At 41.6% G+C, this 22,361-nt stretch overlaps 1 protein-coding gene across 1 annotated transcript in view; it reads right to left on the bottom strand.

Annotated features, from left to right (window-relative positions):
- Positions 1-1,994: 1,994 nt before the first annotated feature.
- Positions 1,995-22,361, bottom strand: part of ATP6V1B2 (ATPase H+ transporting V1 subunit B2) — a 35,820-nt gene continuing 15,453 nt past the window's right edge. Inside the window, exons 9-14 of the mRNA XM_055427157.2 lie at positions 21,886-22,009; positions 19,813-19,963; positions 18,035-18,117; positions 15,608-15,712; positions 14,252-14,381; positions 1,995-12,424 (exon numbers count right to left, since the gene is read on the bottom strand). Of these exons, the coding sequence (XP_055283132.1) occupies positions 12,285-12,424; positions 14,252-14,381; positions 15,608-15,712; positions 18,035-18,117; positions 19,813-19,963; positions 21,886-22,009 (733 nt within the window). The 3' untranslated portion in view covers positions 1,995-12,284. The remainder of the gene's footprint in view (positions 12,425-14,251; positions 14,382-15,607; positions 15,713-18,034; positions 18,118-19,812; positions 19,964-21,885; positions 22,010-22,361) is intronic.

Below are 22,361 nucleotides of genomic sequence, written 5' to 3'. Positions count from 1 at the left end.
TCATCACTGCTACCCTGTCCTCTGAGATCCACTCCTGGGTGGATACCACACAGCAGATACGAGACATACTCCCGGTGGGCGAGAAGGATGGGACCACATAGATGCCGGGTGATCAGCCTCGCACCAGGTCTCTGGAGGCTTCTCTCCTGATCCATTTGGGGACAGTGACGGTAGATAAGGAGAGAAGGCAGTATGGGGTCAGTAGGGTTTGCTATTTTGTTTTGCCTTTCTGGAAAAGATGTCAATCCTGGGCCTATCACCTCTCAGATTTGCTTATGGATATGTGAAAGTTGGATAAAGAAGATGAGCACTGAAGAACTGATGCTTTTGAACTATGGTGTTGGAGAAGACTGGAGAGTCCCTTGTACTGCAAGGAGATCAAACCACTCAATACTAAAGGAACTCAACCATGAATATTCAATGGAAGGACTGATGCTGAAGCTGAAGCTCCAGTACTGGCTACCTGAGGCGAAGGGCTGACTCACTGAAAGAGACCCTGATGCTGGGAAAGATTGAGGGCAGAAGCAGGGGATGACAGAGGGTAAGATAGCTGAGTTTGAGTAAGCTCCGGGAGATAGTGAAGGACAGGGAAGCCTGGCGTGCCTCAGTCCATCACAAAGAGTTGGACATGACTGAGCAACTGAACAACAACAAATATTTCCAGTAGCCCTATGGGGCTCATCCAAGTCTCTGTGTGACCCATCTTTATGGCTAGAGGTCTCATTTCTATAACAAGACTTAAGGGCCTGGACGTGACCTTTTATCCTGAAAAAAACAGTCTTTGAAGAACAAGCTGTGAGTCATAGCCAGGTCAATCATACCATCTCTGTGACCTCGGGCAAGTTATTTAGTATCTCGCCTCAGTATGGACCATAACAAAATGGAAAGTGTCTCAACAGACACATAATAGACACAGTACAGTGTAACTTCCCCTGGATACACAAAGTATTTTTTTTAAGACTTTCTTTTTTTGGGTACTTTTTTTTTTTAACTTTGCCCCAGGTCTTAGTTGCAGCATGTGTGATCTAGTTCTCTGACCAGGGATTGAACCCAGATCTGCATTGGGATTGCAGAGTCTTAACCACTGGACCTTAAAGAGATGGGAATACCAGACCACCTGACTTGCCTCTTGAGAAATCTGTATGCATGTCAAGAAGCAACAGTTAGAAGTAGACATGGAACAACAGACTGATTCCAAATCGGGAAAGAAGTACATCAAGGTTGTGTATTGTCACCCTGCTTATTTAACTTAAGTGCAGAGTACATCATGAGAAACGCTGGACTGGATGAAGCACAAGCTGGAATCAAGATTGGCGGGAGAAATATCTGTAACCTCAGATATGCAGATGACTCCACACTTAGGGCAGAAAGTGAAGAAGAACTAAAGAGGCTCTTGATGAAAGTGAAAGACAAGAGTTGAAGAAGTTGGCTTAAAACTTAACATTCAGAACTAAAATCATGGCATCTGGTCCCATCACTTCAAGGCAAATAAATGGGGAAACAGTGGAGACAGTGACAGACTTTATTTTGCAGCCATGAAATTAAAAGATGCTTGCTCCTTGGAAGAAAAGTTATGACCAACCTAGACAGCATATTAAAAAGTGGAGACATTACTTTGCCAACAAAGATCCAGTCAAAGCTATGGTTTTCCCAGGAGTCATGTATGGATGTGAGAGTTGAACTACAAAGAAAGGTGAGCACTGAAGAACTGATGGTTTTGAACTGTGGTGTTGGAGACTTTTGAGAGTCCCTTGGACTGCAAGGAGATCCAACCAGTTCATCCTAAAGGAAATCAGTCTTGAATATTCACTGGAAGGACTGATGCTGAGCTGAAACTCCAATACTTTGGCCACCTGATTCGAAGAGGTGACTCATTTGTAAAGACCCTGATGCTGGGAAAGATTAAAGGCAGGAGGAAAAGGGGACGACAGAGGATGAGATGTTAGAGTCCGGAGTCGCCCTTCCCTCAAAGGAACAGAGGACACTCATGATAATGCAAGACACACAGCGAGGTTTATTTCCAGCTAGCTGGGGTCCAAGTGTCTGCCCGACGCAGCAGGTTTCAACAAGAACCCTGAGCACTCAGAGCCAAGGGGTTATATAGCATTTTCAAATCATGATATTTCTAAATTACCTAACTCACAGGAATTTTTTTTATTACACACACACACAGCTGTGCCTCTCTCTCTCCTGGGGTCTTAAGGAGATAAGTCTATCAGACCTGTTTACCTAATTTTCAGTGTCGAAGCCGCCCACATCCTTGGTGTTTAAGATTAACTTGCCTTCCTGGTACTTAAGATTAACTTGTCTCCCAGGTTTTATCTAGTTCTTCTTCCCTCAAGTCACGTACTCAGTAAAAATGGTTTTTCCGGCCTCTAAGATGGCCGTTCTTATGCTAACCTATTCTTACATAGATAGTTGGATGGCAACACTGACTCAATGGACCTGAGTTTGATAAGCTCTGGGAGTTGGTGATGGACAAGGAGGCCTGGCGTGCTGCAGTCCATGGGGTCACAAAGAGTCGGACATGACTGAGCCACTGAACTGAACTGAACCACTGGACCACCAGGGAAGTCCCTTAAGGCATCTTAAGATCAGAAATTCTTTCAAGAAACATGGAGCCTTAATATTCCCTCCTGTTTTGAGATCATGAGTTTTTAAATGGTTCTTAATGACTTTTTAAAAAAAATTTGATTGTGCTGGGTCTTTGTTGCTTCAAGTGGGCTTTTTCTAGTTGTGGTGCTCAGGCTTTGCATTGCAGTGGCTTCTCTTGTTGCTGAGCACACCTCTAGGGTGTGTGGGCTTCAGTAGTTGTGGTAAATGGGCTTAGTTGCCCAGAGGCATGTGGAATCTTTCCAGACTGTGGATAGAACCTGTGTACCCTGCATTGGCAGCTGGATTCTTAACCACTGGCCCACAAGGGAAGTCCTCTTAATGACTTGATTTCTACCACCACCCTATAGTATAAGGATGGTTCTTGCTCATTTTGTTTTATAGTTGAAGAAACTAAGGTTAAATGACTTAATCACTGAGAAGCAGGCATTTAATTTCTCCATAGCTGTGATCAGTTACCATTAGTAAAATAAGGAGGATTTTTTTTTCAAACCCATGTATTCGACTAGGTATTTTGTAGTATTTTCACTTAATCCTTAACAGTTTAGAGTAGGTGTTGTCTCTATTGTATGATAAAATTCAGAGTTGGTAAATGACCTGCCTACATTCTCATAGTTTAGTATAGACCACAGATTTCAGCTTGGGTCTGTTGTGCTCCAAAGCGCACGATTTTCACTTAGGCTGCCACCGTCCGAAGGCTTCTATCCACAACAGAGATACAGAATGACAGAAGGACACTCAATTTGACTTCAGGATCCCCCGAGTTCCAATCCCAGTTCTGCCATCAAATCCGGGTCCGTTGCTTGGCTGCCATGATTCTCCGGTGAAGGGGAAGAATGTTATCTCAGCCTAACTTGGGATGGTTGTAAATAATATAATACGGTGGGTTAAGGTGAGGTCGAGGGGCAGGGCTGAGAATAGCAATACAGCTGGAATCTTCCAAGAGACTCTGAGTAAAATCCTGTTTCATGTCCCTTCTCTTCAAGTGGCAGCAGCAGAGAACCATGTGCTCCCCAAAAGCTCTCATCACCTGAATCTGTGGTGCCATCTCTTCCTATATGTAAGTTTTCAGGTTTTGATGTAAAGGGAAGACCAGAGGCTTCCTAACATACTTGTTCTCTCTTGTTCTAGAAAAGATCATTTCCAGTAGAAAAACTGATCTGAAAGTGGAACTGTGGGTTTAACAGTGATCTTTCCTTGAGTAAAATGGTTCACCCATTGTGTGAAAATTCTATTGCTGTCATAAAATCCTAGAACAGCATCCTCTAGAGTTTTGTCTGATACTTTATGAAGGGCAAAAAAGTGCCTATCATTACATAAGCCAAGACGGGAAGGAAGAAGTCTTAAGAGGGATGCTGGGCACAAGCACAGCACACAGCTGAGGTCAAGTCTGAGCCCTTGGGATTAGATATCATGTGGTTATCTCTTCCCACCAGGTGCGGACTTGGAAATAAACCTACCTTTGCAAAGCGTAGCCCTGGATTATCAAAAGAAACAAATGGTGGAAAAGGTTAGGAATTTTGTGATAACTTGATTTAACAATGGTATGCGCGTGCGTGCTAAGTCGCTTCAGTCGTGTCCTACGCTGTGCGATCCTATGGGCTGTAGCCCGAAAGGATCCTCTGTCCATGGGATTCTCCAGGCAAGAATACTGGAATGGGTTGTTGTGCCCTTCTCCAGGGGATCTTCCCGACCCAGGGATCGAACCTGCATGTCTTGTTTCCTGCATTGGCAGGTGGTTTCTTTACCACTAGAGCCACCCGGGAAGTCCAGTAGTACAGAGTAGCCTATTTGCAGGGCAAGAATAGGGATGAAGATGTAAACAACAGACCTGTGGACATGGGGGTGGGGGAGTGGAAGGGGAGGGTGGGGGAGCGGAAGGGGAGGGTGGGGTGAGATGAGAGAGTAGCACTGACATACGTGCACCACCATGTGGATAAGTCTTGAAACATTAGGCTCAGTGAAAGCAGCAGTCATTAGAGGACCATATATACGATTCCATCTACACGAAATGTCCAGAATAGGCAAAACCACAGGGACAGAGAAGTCAGTGGTTGCCTAGGACTAACAGGGTTGGGGGAAATGGGGGACAACTTCTGATGGGTACAGGATTTGTTTTTCGGGGGGAGAGGGTGAATATCAAAATGTTTTAAAATTGATTGTAGGGCCAGTTACACAACTCCGTTACTAAAAAAGAAAAAAAGGCATACTTTAAATGGATGAATTGTATGGTATGTGAATGGTATTTCAATAAAGTTGCTATTTTTAGAAAAATGCACAGTCATAACCACTCTTCTGCCAGACCTTCAGTGTTCCTGCTTCAGGTAATGATCTGTCAGATTCTTCTGGAAAGCATGGCATGCAGAAGGAAGCTATAATTTCTCTTTTTTTTTTTCTTCACCACTTGGCTTGCAGAATCTCAGTTCCCTGACCAGGGGTGGAACCTGGGCCACGGCAATGAAAGCCCGAATCCTAACCACTAGGCCACCAGAGAACTCCTGTGATTACATTCCTTCATGCCAGTCCTTACTGGCTTAAAACATCTTTCACACTCGTGTTCTTGTATCTTTCAGAATCCTTGGCAAAAACGTAAATAACTGCCTGATGTTTTCACAGGTTGTTGAAGCCCTTAGGAAGCCTGAGAAGTAGTGCTCCGTTCCGTTCCGTCGCTCAGTCGTGTCCGACTCTTTGCGACCCCGTGGACTGTAGCCTTCCAGGCTTCTCCGTCCATGGGATTCTCCAGGCAAGAATACTGGAGTGGGTTACCGTTTCCTTCTAGGGGACCATAATTCCCTTCATGGAGGTTGGAGAAATCCATGATCTGTGTTGCTTTAACTCTGATGGCACTCTGATTAAACCATGTGGCTCACTGTTTTGTAAATGTATGTATTGAGAATTTAAGAGGCTTCCCAGATGGTGCTAGTGGTAAAGAAACTGCCTGCCAATGCTGGAGAAGCAAGAGATGAGGGTTCAGTCCCTTGGTTGGGAAGATCCCCTGGAGGAGGGCACAGCAACCCACTCCAGTATTCTTGCCAGGAGAATCCCAAGGACAGAGGAGCCTGGTGGGCTACAGTCCACAGGGTCGCAAAGAGTTGGACATGACTTAAGTGACTGAGCACAGTACACTGAGAATTTATAGCTTAAATCTCTTCTTGACATCAGCCCCACAGACAGTATACCGAGTCTGTGGGAGAAAGAAGCCATAATTGCCAAGGGCTTTGGCTTAGAAAGATGGGTGGGCAAAGCCACAGTTGGCAAAGGCATGACTCTTAAGGGATTCTTAGGACAAAATGTTCATAGCTTTTCTGAGTGATAGGTTTACAGGATTCTTATGTCTTTGTACTTATCTGTACTTGAATCTTATCTGTACAGTGAGTAATGTGCTTGGGTTATACCCGATTGCTGCTGAGTGCCAGATCATGGGGGAAAGTATAATAGAACCAGAGATTAGAATGTTTTAGCTTTGAGCATACTGAGGTTTCCAGGAACCTTAGACTCAATGAGAATTGGTTCTGAAGATCAATTCCAACTCCTCGCTTAGGAGAGAACTTGATTTCCATGGGTTAAGCCTCGACATTTTGGAGACCATCTACAGACATAAAAGCTACAACATAAAGCTAAAACTGAAGTACAAAGATCCCTGTTCTACATTAGATCTGGGTCAGTTACTGAAGGGATAAATAATCCTCATTGTTGTTGCTGTTATGTCTGATCCCGTGGACTGTAGCACACCAGGCTTCCCTGTCCTTCACTATCTCCCAAAGCTTGCTCAAATTCATGCCCATTGAATCAATGATGTCATCCAATCATTTCATACTCTGTCACTCTCTTCTCCTCCTGCCTTCAATCTTTTCCAGTATCAGGGTCTTTTCCAGCAAGTCAGCTCTTCGAATCAGGTGGCCAAAGTGTTGGAGTCTCAGCTTCAGCACCAGCCCTTCCAATGAATATTCAGGATTGAATTCCTTTAGGATTGACTGGTTTGATCTCCTTGCAGTCCAAGGGACTCTCAAGAGTCTTCTCCAACACCACAGTTCAAAAGCATCAGCTCTTCACTACTCAGCCTTCTTTATGGTCCAACTCTCACCTTCATACATGACTACTGGAAAAACCACAGCTTTGACTATACAGACCTTTGGCTTCCTAGGTTTATAATCCTATCACCCGTGAAGTGAAAGATGGTTGAGGGATCTAGAAATGTTTAGACTGAAGATACAGGAGTAGCAACTGTGTTCAGAGTGGTGGCATATTTTCACATGCAAGAGCCCTGGGAGGAAGGTCAAGGACACACAGTGTGACCTTATGCATGTGTGCATGTAACTTCAGTCATGTCCGGCTCCTTGCAACCCCAAGGACTTTAGCCTGCCAGACTCCTGTTCATAGGGTTCTCCAGGCAAGAATTCTGGAGTGGGTTGCGGTGCCCTCCTCCAGGGGATCCTCCCGACCAAGGGATCATACGTACACCTCTTACATCTACCTGCACTGGCAGGTGGGTTCTTTATCACTAGTGTCATCTGGGAAGGCTTACAGAGAGACAAATTTTACCTTGATTCAGGAAGATTACAACCATGAGAGAGGTTCATCCCTGGAGTGGACTGCCTCCTGAGACAGTTCCAGACTCACCAGAAGCTAGGTCTTACCACTGCAGAGGCTTAAAAGGGCTTTTAGTTATCAGGAGGGTTGGACAAGAAAACCCTTACAACCCTTCTAGATCTCCTGATTCTACAGAGTAAGCCTCTTTGTCCAAGTTTTGGTTTGTTTCAGTTTATTTTTATTATAGCGTGTTCCATTATGGCACCCAGGCTAACATGTGGCTCCAAAAAAACGCCATGTGATTCAGTGAACCCTGACTGCCCTTCTGCTGCTAGGAGTGCCTGCATGTGCCTGACTGTTCAGGAGCTGCTGCCCTCTACTGGGAATGAAGAATACAACTGCTTGAAAAGTTATGACCAACTTGGACAGCATAAAAGCTTCCCAGGTGGCTCAGAGAGTATAAGCATCTGCCTGCAAGGTGGAAGACCCCTGGAGAAGGAAATGGCAAGCCACTCCAGTACTCTTGCCTGAAAAATCCCATGGACAGAGAAGCCTGGTGCAGGCTATAGTCCATGGGGTCGCAAAGAGTCGGACACAAATGAGCGACTTCACTTTCACTTTCGACAGCATGTTAAAAAGTAGAGACATTACTTTGCCAACAAAGGTCTGTCTAGTCAAAGCTATGATTTTTCCAGTAGTCATGTATGGATGTGAGAGTTGGATTATAAAGACAGCTGAGCACTGAAGAATTGATGCTTTTGAACTATGGTGTTGGAGAAGACTCTTGAGAGTCCCTTGGACTGCAAGGAGATCCAACCTGTCCATCCTAAAGGAAATATCTTGAATAGTCATCGGAAGGACTGATCCTGAAGCTGAAATTCCAATACTTTGGCCACCTGATGCAAAGAACTGACTCATTTGAAAAGACCCTGATGCTGGGAAAGATTGAAGGCAGGAGCAGAAGGGGATGACAGAGGATCGGATGGTTGGATGGCATCACCAACTCAATGGACCATGAGTTTGAGTGAACCCCAGGAGTTGGTGATGGACAGGGAAGCCAGGTGTGCTGCAGTCTATGATGTCGCAGAGAGTTGGACATGACTGAGCAACTGACCTGAACTGAACTGAAAAGTAACCTCGCAGCCTTTTGAGTCTGCTGTCTCAAAGAGCTTAGCTTGTGGTGTGAGTCCCAAGGTTCTTAACCCAAGTCCGTCAAGGCTTTTGTTTATATCCATAGTACCACTGCTAAGCTGCTGCTAAGTCACTTCAGTCGTGTCCGACTCTGTGTGACCCCATAGATGGAAGTCCACCAGGCTCCCCTGTCCCTGGGATTCTCCAGGCAAGAACACTGGAGTGGGTTGCCATTTCCTTCTCCAAGTACCACTACATAGTACCACTACATCCCATAAAATACTGGAACTTTAGCTACTATGTGAAGTCCTCTTTTCCAAAGAATGGCCAGATTTGTGGATGCCTGTTTCAGTTATGGAGTGACACTTGGCTGTTAAAAGAGAGCTCTAGAAAGTGCTCTAAATTCGGTTTAAAGATCCAGGTTCTAGCTCATGTTCTGCTGTTCTTGCAGGACCCTGAACAAGTCACAAATTTATTAAATGTATAAAATGCTCTAGAGTTTGGAGAGAAGTGGTCTGTCATAAGTGTACTACTTATTGCTACTAATCACAGCTAATTGCCTTGTGTTCCACTCAAGGTTAGGTCTGCCAGGGGACTTACCAAGCCCAGACAACCAGTCAATCCTAAAGGAAATCAACCTTGAATATTCATGGAAAGGACGGATGCTGAAGCTCCAATACTTTGGCCACCTGATGCAAAGAGCTGACTCACTGGAAGACCCTGATGCTGGGGAAGATTGAGGGCAGGAGAAGGGGCTGACTGAGGATGAGACGGTTGGATGGCATGACTGACTCAATGGACATGAGTATGAACAGACTTGGGGAGATGGTGAAAGACAGGGAAGCCTGGTGTGCTGCAGTCCATGGGGTTGCAAAGAGTCAGACACAACCGAGCGACTGAACACCGGTCATCTGTCTTTAGCCTCGAGGGCAGCCATAGGCAGAGGCTGTTCTTTCCTCAATAGGGAGCTGCAGCAGACTGATCAGGAGGGGGATCAACAAAGCCCAAGTCGTCCAGCTGTCTGAAAATATATACCACATTTTCTGGGCAGGTTTTGCCGTTCTTGTCGAAGATACAAAGCTCAGGGACTGATGAGTCACTGGTGAGATTTCTGTTTCTCAACATCGGTTCCCTGTCGCTACTGCAGGGCGAATGCAGGCTAGGACTCCACATCATTTGCTTGAGTGCGAGGCAGGTATTCAACTCCAGGCTGGAGAAAGTTTGGAATAAAACTACAGTTGGTAGCTGAGTAAGAAATATGATTTTCATTAAATAAATAATTTATTATTATATATCTTTATTTGCCTGCACTGGATCTGCTACAGCATGTGGGATCTAGTTCCCTGACCAGGGATCAAACCCTGGCCAGCTACATTGGAAGCATGGAGTCTTAGCCAGTAGGGACGTCCCCAATACCCATTTCTTTGTACTTAAGTTCTCTATCCTTCAAGAATTGTCTTGCTGAGTTTTTCTTGTCATCTTTAAACTGTATTTTCAGTTAGGCCTAGGAAACTATTTTCTGTTGTTCACTAATACTGGACTAAGCTAACTTTCCATTACTGGTATTAGAGAAAATTTCAAAAGCAGACAATGCTTTGTTCACCCCAGACATCAGACACCATCCACAGCTGCTGAAAATAAAACATCTCAGTGAGGCATTTATTAGCCAAAAAACATTTTTTCACTTACACGAAACCCTACAGACTGAAGTGACAGTCAACTGCAAGCAATAAATGCTTAATGACTTAGTTAGCCTGAACTTTGAAGAGACCTCCCAAATACTCTAAGCCAACTGCAAAGAAAACTTTTTTTCTGTTTAAAAAATTCAATCGTAGTGAGAGTCCACATTAAAGCATAACTTTAATTGGTCTTTTAATTAAGTCTTATCATTGGCACAAAGAGGTACACTAAGAAAATGTTTTCACTAAAAGATAACAAACTAACAAGAGCGCTACTTAACTAACTAATCCCAAGTATCATTTAAGAGTAGTTAAGTCTGTCTTAATGAAGCTTTGTTATTAAAAGTGGCCTACTGTAAGAGTGCCTACTGTGGACCTGGCACTGTTTTAAGTGTTTCACATACAAAACCTCAAGTCCATATAATAACCCTAAAAGGAACACAGGTCTGTTAAGTGACTTAGCAAGATCACATGCTTAGTGGCAGCACCAGACTCAGAACCCAGGTCTCCCTATTCTTGCCATGACAGAGCCTTTCTTCCACATCTGAATGTTGCTTGAGTTGAGGAGGGGAAAGAAGTGGGAGGCTACCATGATGCCACGTGCTTTAACCACTGTATTTTCTTTATATACTGGACATCTGTTTCAGATTTTATTGGAAATAAGTCTCAGCTTGCTTCAGTATGTCTTTCACTTTCTATTTATTACCCTCTTTCATTCGTGGCAGACAGGCTCTCAAAGTCTGGAGCATGTTTTCAACAAACAATGCTGTAATAACCTTAGGGACTCCCGAACCGGAATCAAACTATAATACAGTGGAAGAGGTATTATAGAAAAGAGCTTGAAAGGGCAACCTACAACACAGATGGATATACAAAACATGGTTCCCCTGTAAGAGGACCTGGTTCACAATATTGGTGATGATGCTCAAATCTGTGAACCAAAGAGGTGCATTATTATTATATACTTGCTCGTTGCTACTACTTTTTTGATGAGAAGATACAGAGTCACTATAGGTAACTTTCATTTAATTTAATATTTATTTTCATTTTAATCCAGGTCACATTTTCTACATTAAAATATAATCATGCTGACTTCCCCCACCCCCACCCCCCACAACTTCAGAGAAAAAAGTGAAGAACTTTACACAACTTGAAAGAAAGATGGAATGCACGGAGAAGCTGCTATTGCACCCAAGGAACAAAGAACACAAAGAGACCCGACAGCAGACACGTCAGAAGTGCATAGAAGACAGCTCAGGGCTCGCAGCAGGAAGGAGGAGTTAAAAGGCTAAAGCTTTTAATGCTGCCACTTGTGCCACAAGGGTACCCTGAAAAGGCAAAGAGGTCGAAAAGCAGGGCCAAATAGGGGATTTCCCAAAGGCTACTATCTAACAGAGTTTAAAATATCCATACATTAAATTAAAAACGCCATACACAGAAGTGCTTTCTCTTCCCCACTTGCCTTTTTAGCATCTGGTCAACATTCTAGAAACTTAATACCACTGTCAGCATGTCCAAATGTAGAAATAATTTTTTTTTATTCTTAAAAAAGTGTACCCCAACTCTTTCCAAGCAACACTTCTATTAATTATTGTATAATTATTGTAATGATGATTCTTCTGCATGGAAACCCAGTAAGGATTAGGATAGGGCATCTTGCTGCTCAGAGCGATGCCAGCAGGGCAAAAGAGGCATGATTCTGTGTTACTCACAGGGAGGGAGAGCAGTAAGACACGGGGGTTGAAGCTAATCCGTACCAAAGAGGAAAAGGAAACTCCTTTTCTAAGCTATCCATTAGACAGGAAAGAGCAGGTGGGCAGTAAAAACCATCTGCTGTGAGCAGCGGCACAGACCCTGAGGCATACCAAAATCTAAAACCAGCACTGGGGAAAGCCTCTTGGCTCTGAGAAATGTCTTTCAGACCCCTCTCTTGTCCCTAGCTTGGAGACCAAAGCACTGTAACTTCAGATAGTGGTACTATTGCCAGGGTGGAGAGGGAAGGGCTAAGAGACCCCAATAATGAGGACACTAGGCAGTTAGGTACACCACTATGTACAAATACACACATCGATGAAAAACTTCACATCCAACTCTCAGCTGCTCTAAAGAAAGCGTTGGAAGGATCCAGGTTTTTCTAAACGGGATATTTTAAAGTCTGTTAGCAGTTTAAAACATTGCAACACTGGCACAGTATGTTACCTGGTCTTTGTTTTTAATTACAGGGAGACACAGTAAACTCCAACACAAAGGTGGGGATGGGGGAGTGCAAAAGGAATAAAGAAAACAGAACCAGTACTTCACAAGAGCATCGAGCCAGCGATGAAGTAGCAGCTAATGCTTCGCAGAGTCTCGAGGGTAGAATTCGCTCAGGGTGCTCTGAGGGATCCTCTTCAGCATTTCTTTGGGGAAGATTCGAAGCAGTTGCCAGCCAATGTCCAAAGTCTCATACACAGTGCGGTTTTCATAAGGACCTTACAAAAAATTGATGATCAGATGTCAGTAGTCAACTACTGTCAACTTACCAAAGATACTCAAAATTTACTCTGTTATGGGTTTCGCACTGGGAGTGTGAAGTATAAAAAAGAGACACAAAGAGCAAGGTCCCCCCGGACTGGATCTGACTGAATGTAGAAATGAGGGTTTAGACATGAGGATAAGTGAAAAGGGAGAAAGCCACAGGGAGAGACATCGGGTAGTCATGAGCGTGTGCGTGTGCACACACGCCTTTTTCTGATAACTGGGTGGGCTCTAAATACATTCCACGGAATAATGGAAACTAGAGTCAGGGTTTTATCCAGGAAGTAATGAGAAAACTCTTCCCCAGAAAAAAGAGGCCAACCTGAAGGAGTCTAGTACAGACACATAAAAAGCCTTAAATGCCAATTAAGCTCCTGAATAAGGCAGTGGTTTTCAAAGTTGCTATTGCCATTATTATTTTTAATAGCAAAGTCATCCTTATCCTGCAAATGAATCTCATATTTTTGGCTAAGGAGTTAGAGTTCTTGGTCCTTTTCTCTATCAGAATAATTGCTATCCTTTATAGTAAGGGTCTACATAATTTTTTTTTAAAGAAAGTCCAGGAATCATATTTGGGGGATTTTTAATGCTAATAAAAACTGTATTAAGTAAACTGAAAACTGCACAAATCCTATGTGTGTAGCTGAAGCATTATTCTAAAATAACCACATCTCTTATAAGTACCAGTGAGGTAAAAAAACAGAGTTCATCAGCATTAGCAGGAGTGGCAGGGGAGAGACCAAACAAAACAGCTCAAAATACCTATATACGCTATGTAATTAAAGCCAAAATAGACTTTTTAACAGAAGGACAATCAATATAGTTAACAGTAAATTTACTTCAGCAATGGTATACAGAGCTGGGGAGACTGGTGAAGACACTGGTCACAGACAATGAGAGAAGGACTGGACTAGGTCTTCAGACTCGGGGTGGACAAAGATCAGTGCAGCTTCAGCATCACCCAGAAACATGTCAAAACAGACTCTGGCCCCACCCAGATCTACTGAATCAGATCTGCATTTCAACAAGATCCCCAGTAGATTCAAAAGTGTGTTCAACTTTGAGAAACACTGGCCTAAGTTATATTAGGAACAACAACAACCAAAAAAAAACAGAACAGGATGTTTTAAAGGAGAACAATGCAAATTAGCCAATATTGATGATGGAAAAGTAAATGAAAAAGGTTACGAATCCCTAATTCCTGAGCCTGGGCTAACCGGGACAATGGTCATGCTAGAGGTGGACAGAAATTGAAAAGGGAATTAATTGCTGGGCAGGTGGTCAGTTGGGAGAATCCTCTGGTTCTCACCATGTGAAGTCTGAGAAGATCATGGCATAAACAAAGTTATCCCAGTTAGAGATGCGGGATTAGAGGAAGTCAGTCAGCGTAGGGGGAAAAGCATAGAAAGAAGAGGTAATTAAGCCTTTGGAAACATTAACAATTAAAAAGCAAGAAGACAGGAAATCAGGAAGATGAAGATAGATGGATCGGAAAAGTCTGAAAGCCCCAAAACCAGAGGAGAGCACTGTAGAGAGGTTAAGAAGAAGCGACAAGGGAGGCAGAAGACTGGTTTTAAGAAGGGAAAGAATAAGACAGGAGCCAAATAACTGGATCAAGGAGTTGAAGGCAGAGGGCTAAGAACAAAGACATGGCAGGAAAGAACCTCTTCTCTGGAAGGAAAACTGCATGGAGACCAATGTAAATTCTCTCAGGCTAGGAAAGAAGTTGCTCAAAACTACCTAGGATGCTGTTCATATTCATGGGAAAACAGTCATCTTACCCTGAGCAATAAAGTTCCTCTCAAACTTCTGCAGAAATTCCAAGTAAAGAAGATCATCTGAGGTAAGGGCTTCTTCTCCAACGACAGCTTTCATGGCTTGTACATCCTTACCAATAGCATAGCACGCATACTAGAGACAAAAGCAGAAATAAGGTTTTATAAATGTTAGCATTAATCTGGGCTACAGAAGTGTACTGCTACAGCTTTCTTCATAGGATTTCATATTACTTCCAAACATAATTCATAAAGCTCATAGCAAGTCAGAAAGACTTTATTATACAGTAGTCTCACTCAGAAAGGCATCTTCAGGGACACAATACATCAACATTACTAACAATGTACAAAAAATGCTCTCTCAACCTATCAGTGAGCTTACATTTTGTAGAGCATTTTCATATAACTTACACTAAGGGAGAAATCCATCTCTAAATTCTGTTCAAATAAATGTTTGTGATATTAGTAGGTTTATCATGCTTATTGTAAGGTCAAATGCATTTTCCTTTAATTATGCTTGCTATACAATCTCAGAGCTATAGAAACCAAGGATTTCACAGAATATATATGTACCCCTTAGTGTTCTGATGACTGCCTACTATGTTTAAAAAAAGATAAGGTAGCATATCCTTTCAGAAATATCAGAAATACTTATAATTACTATTAAGATTACTAATAAAAACTTAAAGGCTTTAGGCCTTGATTTTTTTAATTTAAAAACTAGTTCATTCACTATGGGAGGCAGGTCTCAAGCATGTGATTATTTTTCTTGTCTTTAAACTTTATTCGCATCTGAGACTGGAGAGGGGATGGAGTGGGGGGGATCAAGGACCTGAGGAGCAGGAGGGAGGCACTATCTCACTCAGGACACATGAGTCCTTACACAGCTGTCAGGTGGACGAACTAAGCAGAGAGGAGAAAGGTCTCCTCTTTGCTGACAACTAGCAACTCAGGCAGAGACCCTAGGCCCAAAGCCAGAAGGGAGCAGTGCGCCACACCAAAGGGCCAGCTTCCAAGACCTAAGTAGCTATGTGCTTAGTCACTCAGTCATGTCTGACGCTCTGTGACCCTTTGGGCTGTAGTCTGCTAGGCTCCTCTGTCCATAGGATTTCCCAGGCAACAATACTGGAGTGGTTTGTCATTTGCTTCTCCAAGGCATATGATTTTTTATCTTTGTAATGAGCATTTATTTATCCTTAAGAGAAAACTACTAGGCTCCAATGAATTCCACTGATATTCCACTATTCTATATTACACTCCTGCTTTGATGGGGGAGAAGAAAAGTGATGTGGAAAAAAGCGATGTTAAGAAAGCAGAAGGAATGAACTAAGAAAGCATTCATTCTGGACAGCACACACGTACCAGCTGGTTAGACACATCGGCGTGATCCTTTCTGGTCATGCCTTCTCCAATAGCAGACTTCATCAACCGCGACAAGGAGGGCAGCACATTAATGGGTGGGTAAATCTTGGGTAAAATGGGAAGGGAGAAAAAATATTTAAGTACAAAATTCAAGCTTTACTGGTAGTAAGGATTGTGAAGCTCATTATTATTATTTAAATTGTATAAAGCTGCTGCATTTGTTTCCTAGATGAGTCCTAATATCTTTTCCTGATAAGAAAGATTTTAAAGCTTAAAACTTCTTTTCAGAAATCAAATCCAAAAAGTAAAATCTACAAAACAGTACAAGATATTAAAAAAACTGAATTTTCAAAATCTGTCTGCAGTATTAAATCCAAAATAGTTCTGAACTTCATCAAATTACACATAAAGAGATTTAACAATTTCATCGAAAAGCTGATTATTAGAAGCTGGCATCTATTAAATAATAATTAAAGGATTCCATTTTTGATTACTCAGCATAAAAAGAATGATATCCTGCTGCTTGTGACAACATGGATGGACCTTGAGGGTACTATGCTAAATGAAATAAGTCAGAGAGAAAAACATAAAAGAGAAATATGTATAATTTATAAAAAAGGAGAATATGTATAATCTCATATCTATAGGATCTTAAAAAACAAATTGTTGAGCTCACAGAGACCAGACTGGTGGCTGCCTGAGGCAGGGGATGGGGGTGGGAAAAATGGGTGAGGGAGATCAAAAGGTAAGTGGTGAAGTCAGTAAGTCACACAGATGGAATGATCAGCATAGTGACTATGTAAGTTAATAACACTGTGCTGCACATTCCAGTTCAGTTCAGTCGCTCAGTCATGTCGCACTCTTCACGATCCCATGAATCGCAGCACGCCAGGCCTCCCTGTTCATCACCAAATCCCGGAGTTCACCCAAACTCATGTGCATTGAGTCGGTGATGCCATCCAGCCATCTCATCCTCTGTCATCCCTTTCTCCTCTTGCCCCCAATCCCTCCCAGCATAAGGGTCTTTTCCAATGAGTCAACTCTTCGCATGAGGTGGCCAAAGTATTGGAGTTTCAGCTTTAGCATCAGTCCTTCCAATGAACACCCAGGACTGATCTCCTTTAGAATGGACTGGTTGGATCTCCTTGCAGTCCAAGGGACTCTCAAGAGTCTTCTCCAGCACCACAGTTCAAAAGCATCAATTCTTCGGCCATCAGCTTTCTTCACAGTCCAACTCTCACATCCATACATGACCACGGGAAAAACCATAGCCTTGACCAGAAGAACCTTGGTTGGCAAAGTAATGTTTCTGCTTTTTAATATGCTATCTAGGCTGGTCATAACTTTCCTTCCAAGGAGTAAGCGTCTTTTAATTTCATGGCTGCAATCAGCATCTGCAGTGATTTTGGAGCCCAAAAAAATAAAGTCTGACATGGTTTCCACTGTTTCCCCATCTATTTCCCATGAAGTGATGGGACCAGATGCCATGATCTTAGTTTTCTGAATGCTGAGCTTCAAGCCAACTTTTTCACTCTTTCACTTTCATCAAGAGGCTTTTGAGTTTCTCTTCACTTTCTGCCATAAGGGTGGTGTCATCTGCATATCTGAGGTTATTGATATCTCTCCCGGCTTGTGCTTCTTCCAGCCCAGCGTTCCTCATGATGTACTCTGCATATAAGTTAAATAAGCAGGGTGACAATATACAGCCTTGACGTACTCCTTTTCCTATTTGGAACCAGTCTGTTATTCCATGTCCAGTTCTAACTGTTGCTTCCTGACCTGCATATAGGTTTCTCAAGAAGGAGGTCAGGTGGTCTGGTATTCCCATCTCTTTCAGAATTTTCCACAGTTTATTGTGATCCACACAGTATTTAAAGGTAGCTAGAAGACTGGATCTCCAAAATTCTCATGATAAGAAAAAAAATTATAACTATGTAAGGTGACAGATGTTAACTGGGCTTATTGTGGTGATCATTTTGCAATAAATAAATATCAAACCATTATACTGTACACCTGTGACTAATAAAATATTGATTATATCTCAATTGAAAATAATTACAATAAAAAGGAAAATAATCTGAAAAATCTATTTTTATATTAGTATAAATTAAATTAGTATAAATTTTATAAATTAGTATAAATTGGTGGACCATACCATTTTGGAATAAAGATCCAAAAAATGTTCTTTGAGACAATGGACTCTACTTTAAGGCATAATAAGGAAAGTGGAAATTTAATTCTTAATTCTGGCAGTCTTTTCCACACTAGGATTTTAGTATTACAGAAATGACAGTTTCATAGTCATATTAAAAACAATTCAAGTTGATATTTTCTAAATAAATAATTCCTAAGAGCAAAGTCAGAGACATAAAAGAATAACTGAAGAATAGAAGTGTAAGCTTATAGCATTGCACAAGTGTTCAATACCTGTCTGTTGTGTAGCTGTCTGTCCACATAGATCTGCCCCTCTGTAATATATCCAGTCAAGTCAGGGATAGGGTGAGTAATATCTACCAGAGGAAGACATCTGATGTTAGTTACTGTCCATCTCATATAAACAAAACCACAGGAAGTCAATCTGTACTACTTAAAACAGTGCTATATAAAATAATTTTCTGTGATGATGGAAAAATTCTTTATTTGTGCTGTGTAATACGGCAGCCATTACATAGGTCAAATGTGGCTACTATGACTGAAACACTTTATTTCAAAACTTTATCTGATTTTAATAAAGTTTAGAATTTAAACATCCAAAATGGCTAGAGGTTACCACAATGGCCAGTTTAACTTACTTGGCTGCAGCACAGTCAGATATGTGTTGACACAAGTTAAATTAGCTACACTCATAAAAAGTTGGAGAAGGCAATGGCACCCCACTCCAGTACTCTTGCTTGGAAAATCCCATGGACGGAGGAGCCTGGTACACTACAGTCCATGGGGTCGCTAAGAGTCGGACACGACTGAGCGATTTCACTTTCAGTTTTCACTTTCATGCCCTGGAGAAGGAACTGGCAACCCACTCCAGTGTTCTTGCCTGGAGAATCCCAGGGACGGAGAAGCCTGGTGGGCTGCCGTCTATGGGGTCGCACAGAGTCGGATACGACTGAAGTGACTTAGCAGCAGCAGCATAAAAAGTACTATTTCTCTTCGATGCGCTGCCGTGACTCTCCCCCAAGTATAAGGTTCCATTTAAACACAAAGTTCCTTTGCAGAGATTTAACCATTTGATGTATACTGAGACAGCATTCTTCCATAAATTATCCCAGAGAGGTACCCAACATTTCAACAGAGGAAATACAAAGAGGCTAAACAAGTAAAGCAACACTACAGGCAGCACCAATCAGGTCCTACAGAGCAAGATGTCCCGAGTCTGTTCCACTACGGAGAGTAATCTGGTAGCTACTTCCTAGGAACAAATCACTGTCACGTCTGAGGCAGTACTCAGACTGCCTGGGTTCTAAAGCCACCACTTCCTATTCGGGACACTTTACCTCCCTGGGTCTCACAGGAGAGCAGACACCTCAAAGACACCATGAAGAACTAATGAGTCAATATTTACAGAACACTTGAAACTGCTCAGTTATAGTTATTACTGTTTCTGAAAATATTCTGTAAAAGCATTAAAAACAACAACAACTGAGATAAAGACAAAAAACCCACTAACATAAGCAGAATGCCGAAAGCCTCACCCAGGAGCTACTGGGCAGACACCCAGGCAGGCACCGCACCGTGCACTTACACACATGGTAAAACCAAGTAGTGCTTAACAAGCCCTTGTCAATCACTCTACCGCCAGCCTTGTGGCATTTACTACTTGTGCTCTTTGTCTGGCACTTAAGCTACCTTAAATTACTAGGGCACATACATAAAGAAAATATCCAAGTAGAATGAGTAGCTTACAATAAGAAGAGCTCATACATTTAAAAAAAAAGCCCTTACATCTGGACCAGTGGCATGCGAATAGCAGACACTATAATACTAGCTAATTAATAAAAATTAAAATAACAAGAAAATTTTTTCTACTCAAGAATAATAATTATAGGCAGTTTTGAAATGAAAAAATTTTATTAGAAACATATCATTAGGTAAACCTAACTCCTGGAGAATACTCTCAAAACGAAAGATGATCTTCTCTCTTGAAATTAAAGCCCTTACAATGATCAGTTCAGATCAGGCCTTCTAAAATCCAAAGATGCAAAACTTACCATCGTTAGGCATGGTGAGAATAGGAATTTGAGTAATAGAGCCATTTCGACCTTCCACTCGACCAGCACGTTCATATATTGTGGCTAAATCTGTATACATGTAACCTGGGAAACCTCGTCGACCAGGAACCTCTTCCCTGGCTGCTGAAACCTGACAGCGAGTCAAGGAGAATAGTATCACATACCAGAATATGAGAATTAACGCTTGCTTAGAACACGTTTGTTTGAATAGGCCAAATAACAAAGTCAGAAATACCATCTTGTTCATTTTAAGTATTGTCTCATTTAGAAAAATCTAGCAACAAAATTTCAGGTTATTCTACCACAGAAATGTTGACAACTGGAGACTAGAAGCTTTTTGTTAAAATCATTATTGCCATAACAAGAATCTTTAAATAGCTTGCCAAAAGAAAAGCCAGCTTGCAACTTTATAAATCAAAGGAAGTCCATTTTAAAACCAAGAGAACATTCTCAGTTCACAAGATTTATTTCATGTTATGTGTCCTGCATATTTATACATAAACTAACTCTGAAAAAATCAAAAGGGAAAACAAGTGTATATACATAAGAAATCACTTGATGCATTTATGTGTGTGTGCTTAGGCGTCTGATTCTGCAAACCCATGGACTGTAGCCTGCCAGGCTCCTCTGTCCATGGGATTTCCCAGGCAAGAATGGAGTGAGTTGCCATTTCCTTCTCCAGATATACCTTACATACATCATTTAATCCTCACAAGAACTCTAATGAGGAAGTTAATATTAACCCCAATTTACAACTGGAATCAAGGGCCAGATAATTTCCCTAGATCACTGCACAAAAACAGTAATAAAAGGTCTTTCTTTCAGAGACGTGCACACTAGAATATTATGTATACATATTAATTTACAACCAGAGAACCCTAAAGCATGAAGCCCAACTCCTAAGCGCTACTTTGGCACCTCCAAGAGTATGCTCCATCAGAACTACTCAAACTGTGGCCTGCAGACCAGTTTTTATCAATGTGGCATGCTGCAGTCCACGGGTTAAAGTCATACATGACTTAGCAACTGAACATCGAAGGAGATCACGTAGAAAGCAAGATAAACATATAGAAAACTTAAGTGGCTATTTGACAGAATAGCTGTCAGTTGAATCTAATAATTTTTTTAAAGGGCTTTTAAATTGTCTTTCTTAAAAATTTTCACTAATACTTATTTTTACTGCCTTTTATGTGAGTATTTGTGATGGATGGGAGAAAAAAGTCCTTCAATGGAAAAGCACCAAAGCAGAGTGAGAAATGGTGACAGATCTTAGGGAATTTTAGGAAGCTAGATATTTACATAGCAAGTCTCTTCACAAGTCTTCTTCTCTTTTTCACATACTTAAAAGAGCAACTCACTCAAAATTTCCTAACTTGCATCAGAACACACCCCACACTTCTGGATGCTAGAATCTTATATTGTTTCTAAATACTGAGTTTTCTGAAAGGAAAAAAGTCCTGAAGAGGGTTCTGCCAGAGTATAGTCTTCATTTATGTAAATAAATAAAAATTTACATCACTGAAAATAAAATTCTTGAAAAGGTCTAAAAATGGACTGTCTGGACAGACAGAACTTCCTGGTAGAGCTTCTGATTAAATAGCTTGCATGATTCATTCTCTTTAAGAATCCAATCTTTCTTTTTTAATATTTATTTATTTATTCATTCATTCATTTGGCTATATCACATTTTAATTGCAGCACACGGGCTTAGCTGCTCCGTGGCATGTGGGAACCTAGTTCTCTCACCTGGGATCAAACACATGACCCCGGCACTAGAAGGTGGATTCTTAACCACTGGACCACGAGGAAAAGTCCTGAGAATGCAGTCTTAATCAATGGAGATAGTGACAGTATGATAAATAGGCTAATAATTTAAATCTCATCTTCAGTCATTTCAACTAGGCTGACAAAAACATTATTTTCTTTCCTGATTAAGGTGTTACACTAATATATGAATAATGAATTTTAAAAAATGATTAAAAAAAGAGAAAACTTGCAGAGCAACAAGATAACCCTAACAAGATAACCTACTGTAATTAAGACAAAAATTACCTCTCGAAGTGCTTCAGCATAGGAACTCATGTCTGTTAGGATAACCAATACATGTTTCTCACACTGATAGGCCAGGAACTCGGCCGTGGTTAGAGCCAATCGAGGAGTGATAATTCGCTCAATACTGAAATGAAACATTAAGCACTATGTCACGCAGACAAAAAGGCCAAAAACAAAATAAAATGATTCCGGAAATAATAGTACAATCTCCCTTTTAACGTTTTACACAAACTGAGGAAGGTGAAGCAATTTCTACTTTAAAATTCTTAAATAAGGCAGAGTTCTTTTACGTATTTACTCAGTGCGACACAGCTAAATTGATTATTTTATAAATGCCCCATAATTTCTCATAGTTCTCAAAGTTTACCAAGAAAGGAAGCGAGCAAGAAGGAGAGAGGAGGAAACAACAGGGGCCAGATTTTACAGGTAAGAGGAAAAGGTCATTTACTGAGCATGGGCTATGTGCTAAGAAACTT

This window comes from Moschus berezovskii, chromosome 7 (genome assembly GCF_049115385.1).
Source record: "Moschus berezovskii isolate FMDL1 chromosome 7, NW_MosBer_1.0, whole genome shotgun sequence".
In the NCBI taxonomy this organism is placed as follows: Eukaryota; Metazoa; Chordata; class Mammalia; order Artiodactyla; family Moschidae; genus Moschus; species Moschus berezovskii.
Note: the sequence above shows the minus strand (reverse complement) of the source record. Positions and strands in the feature narration are given on the sequence as shown.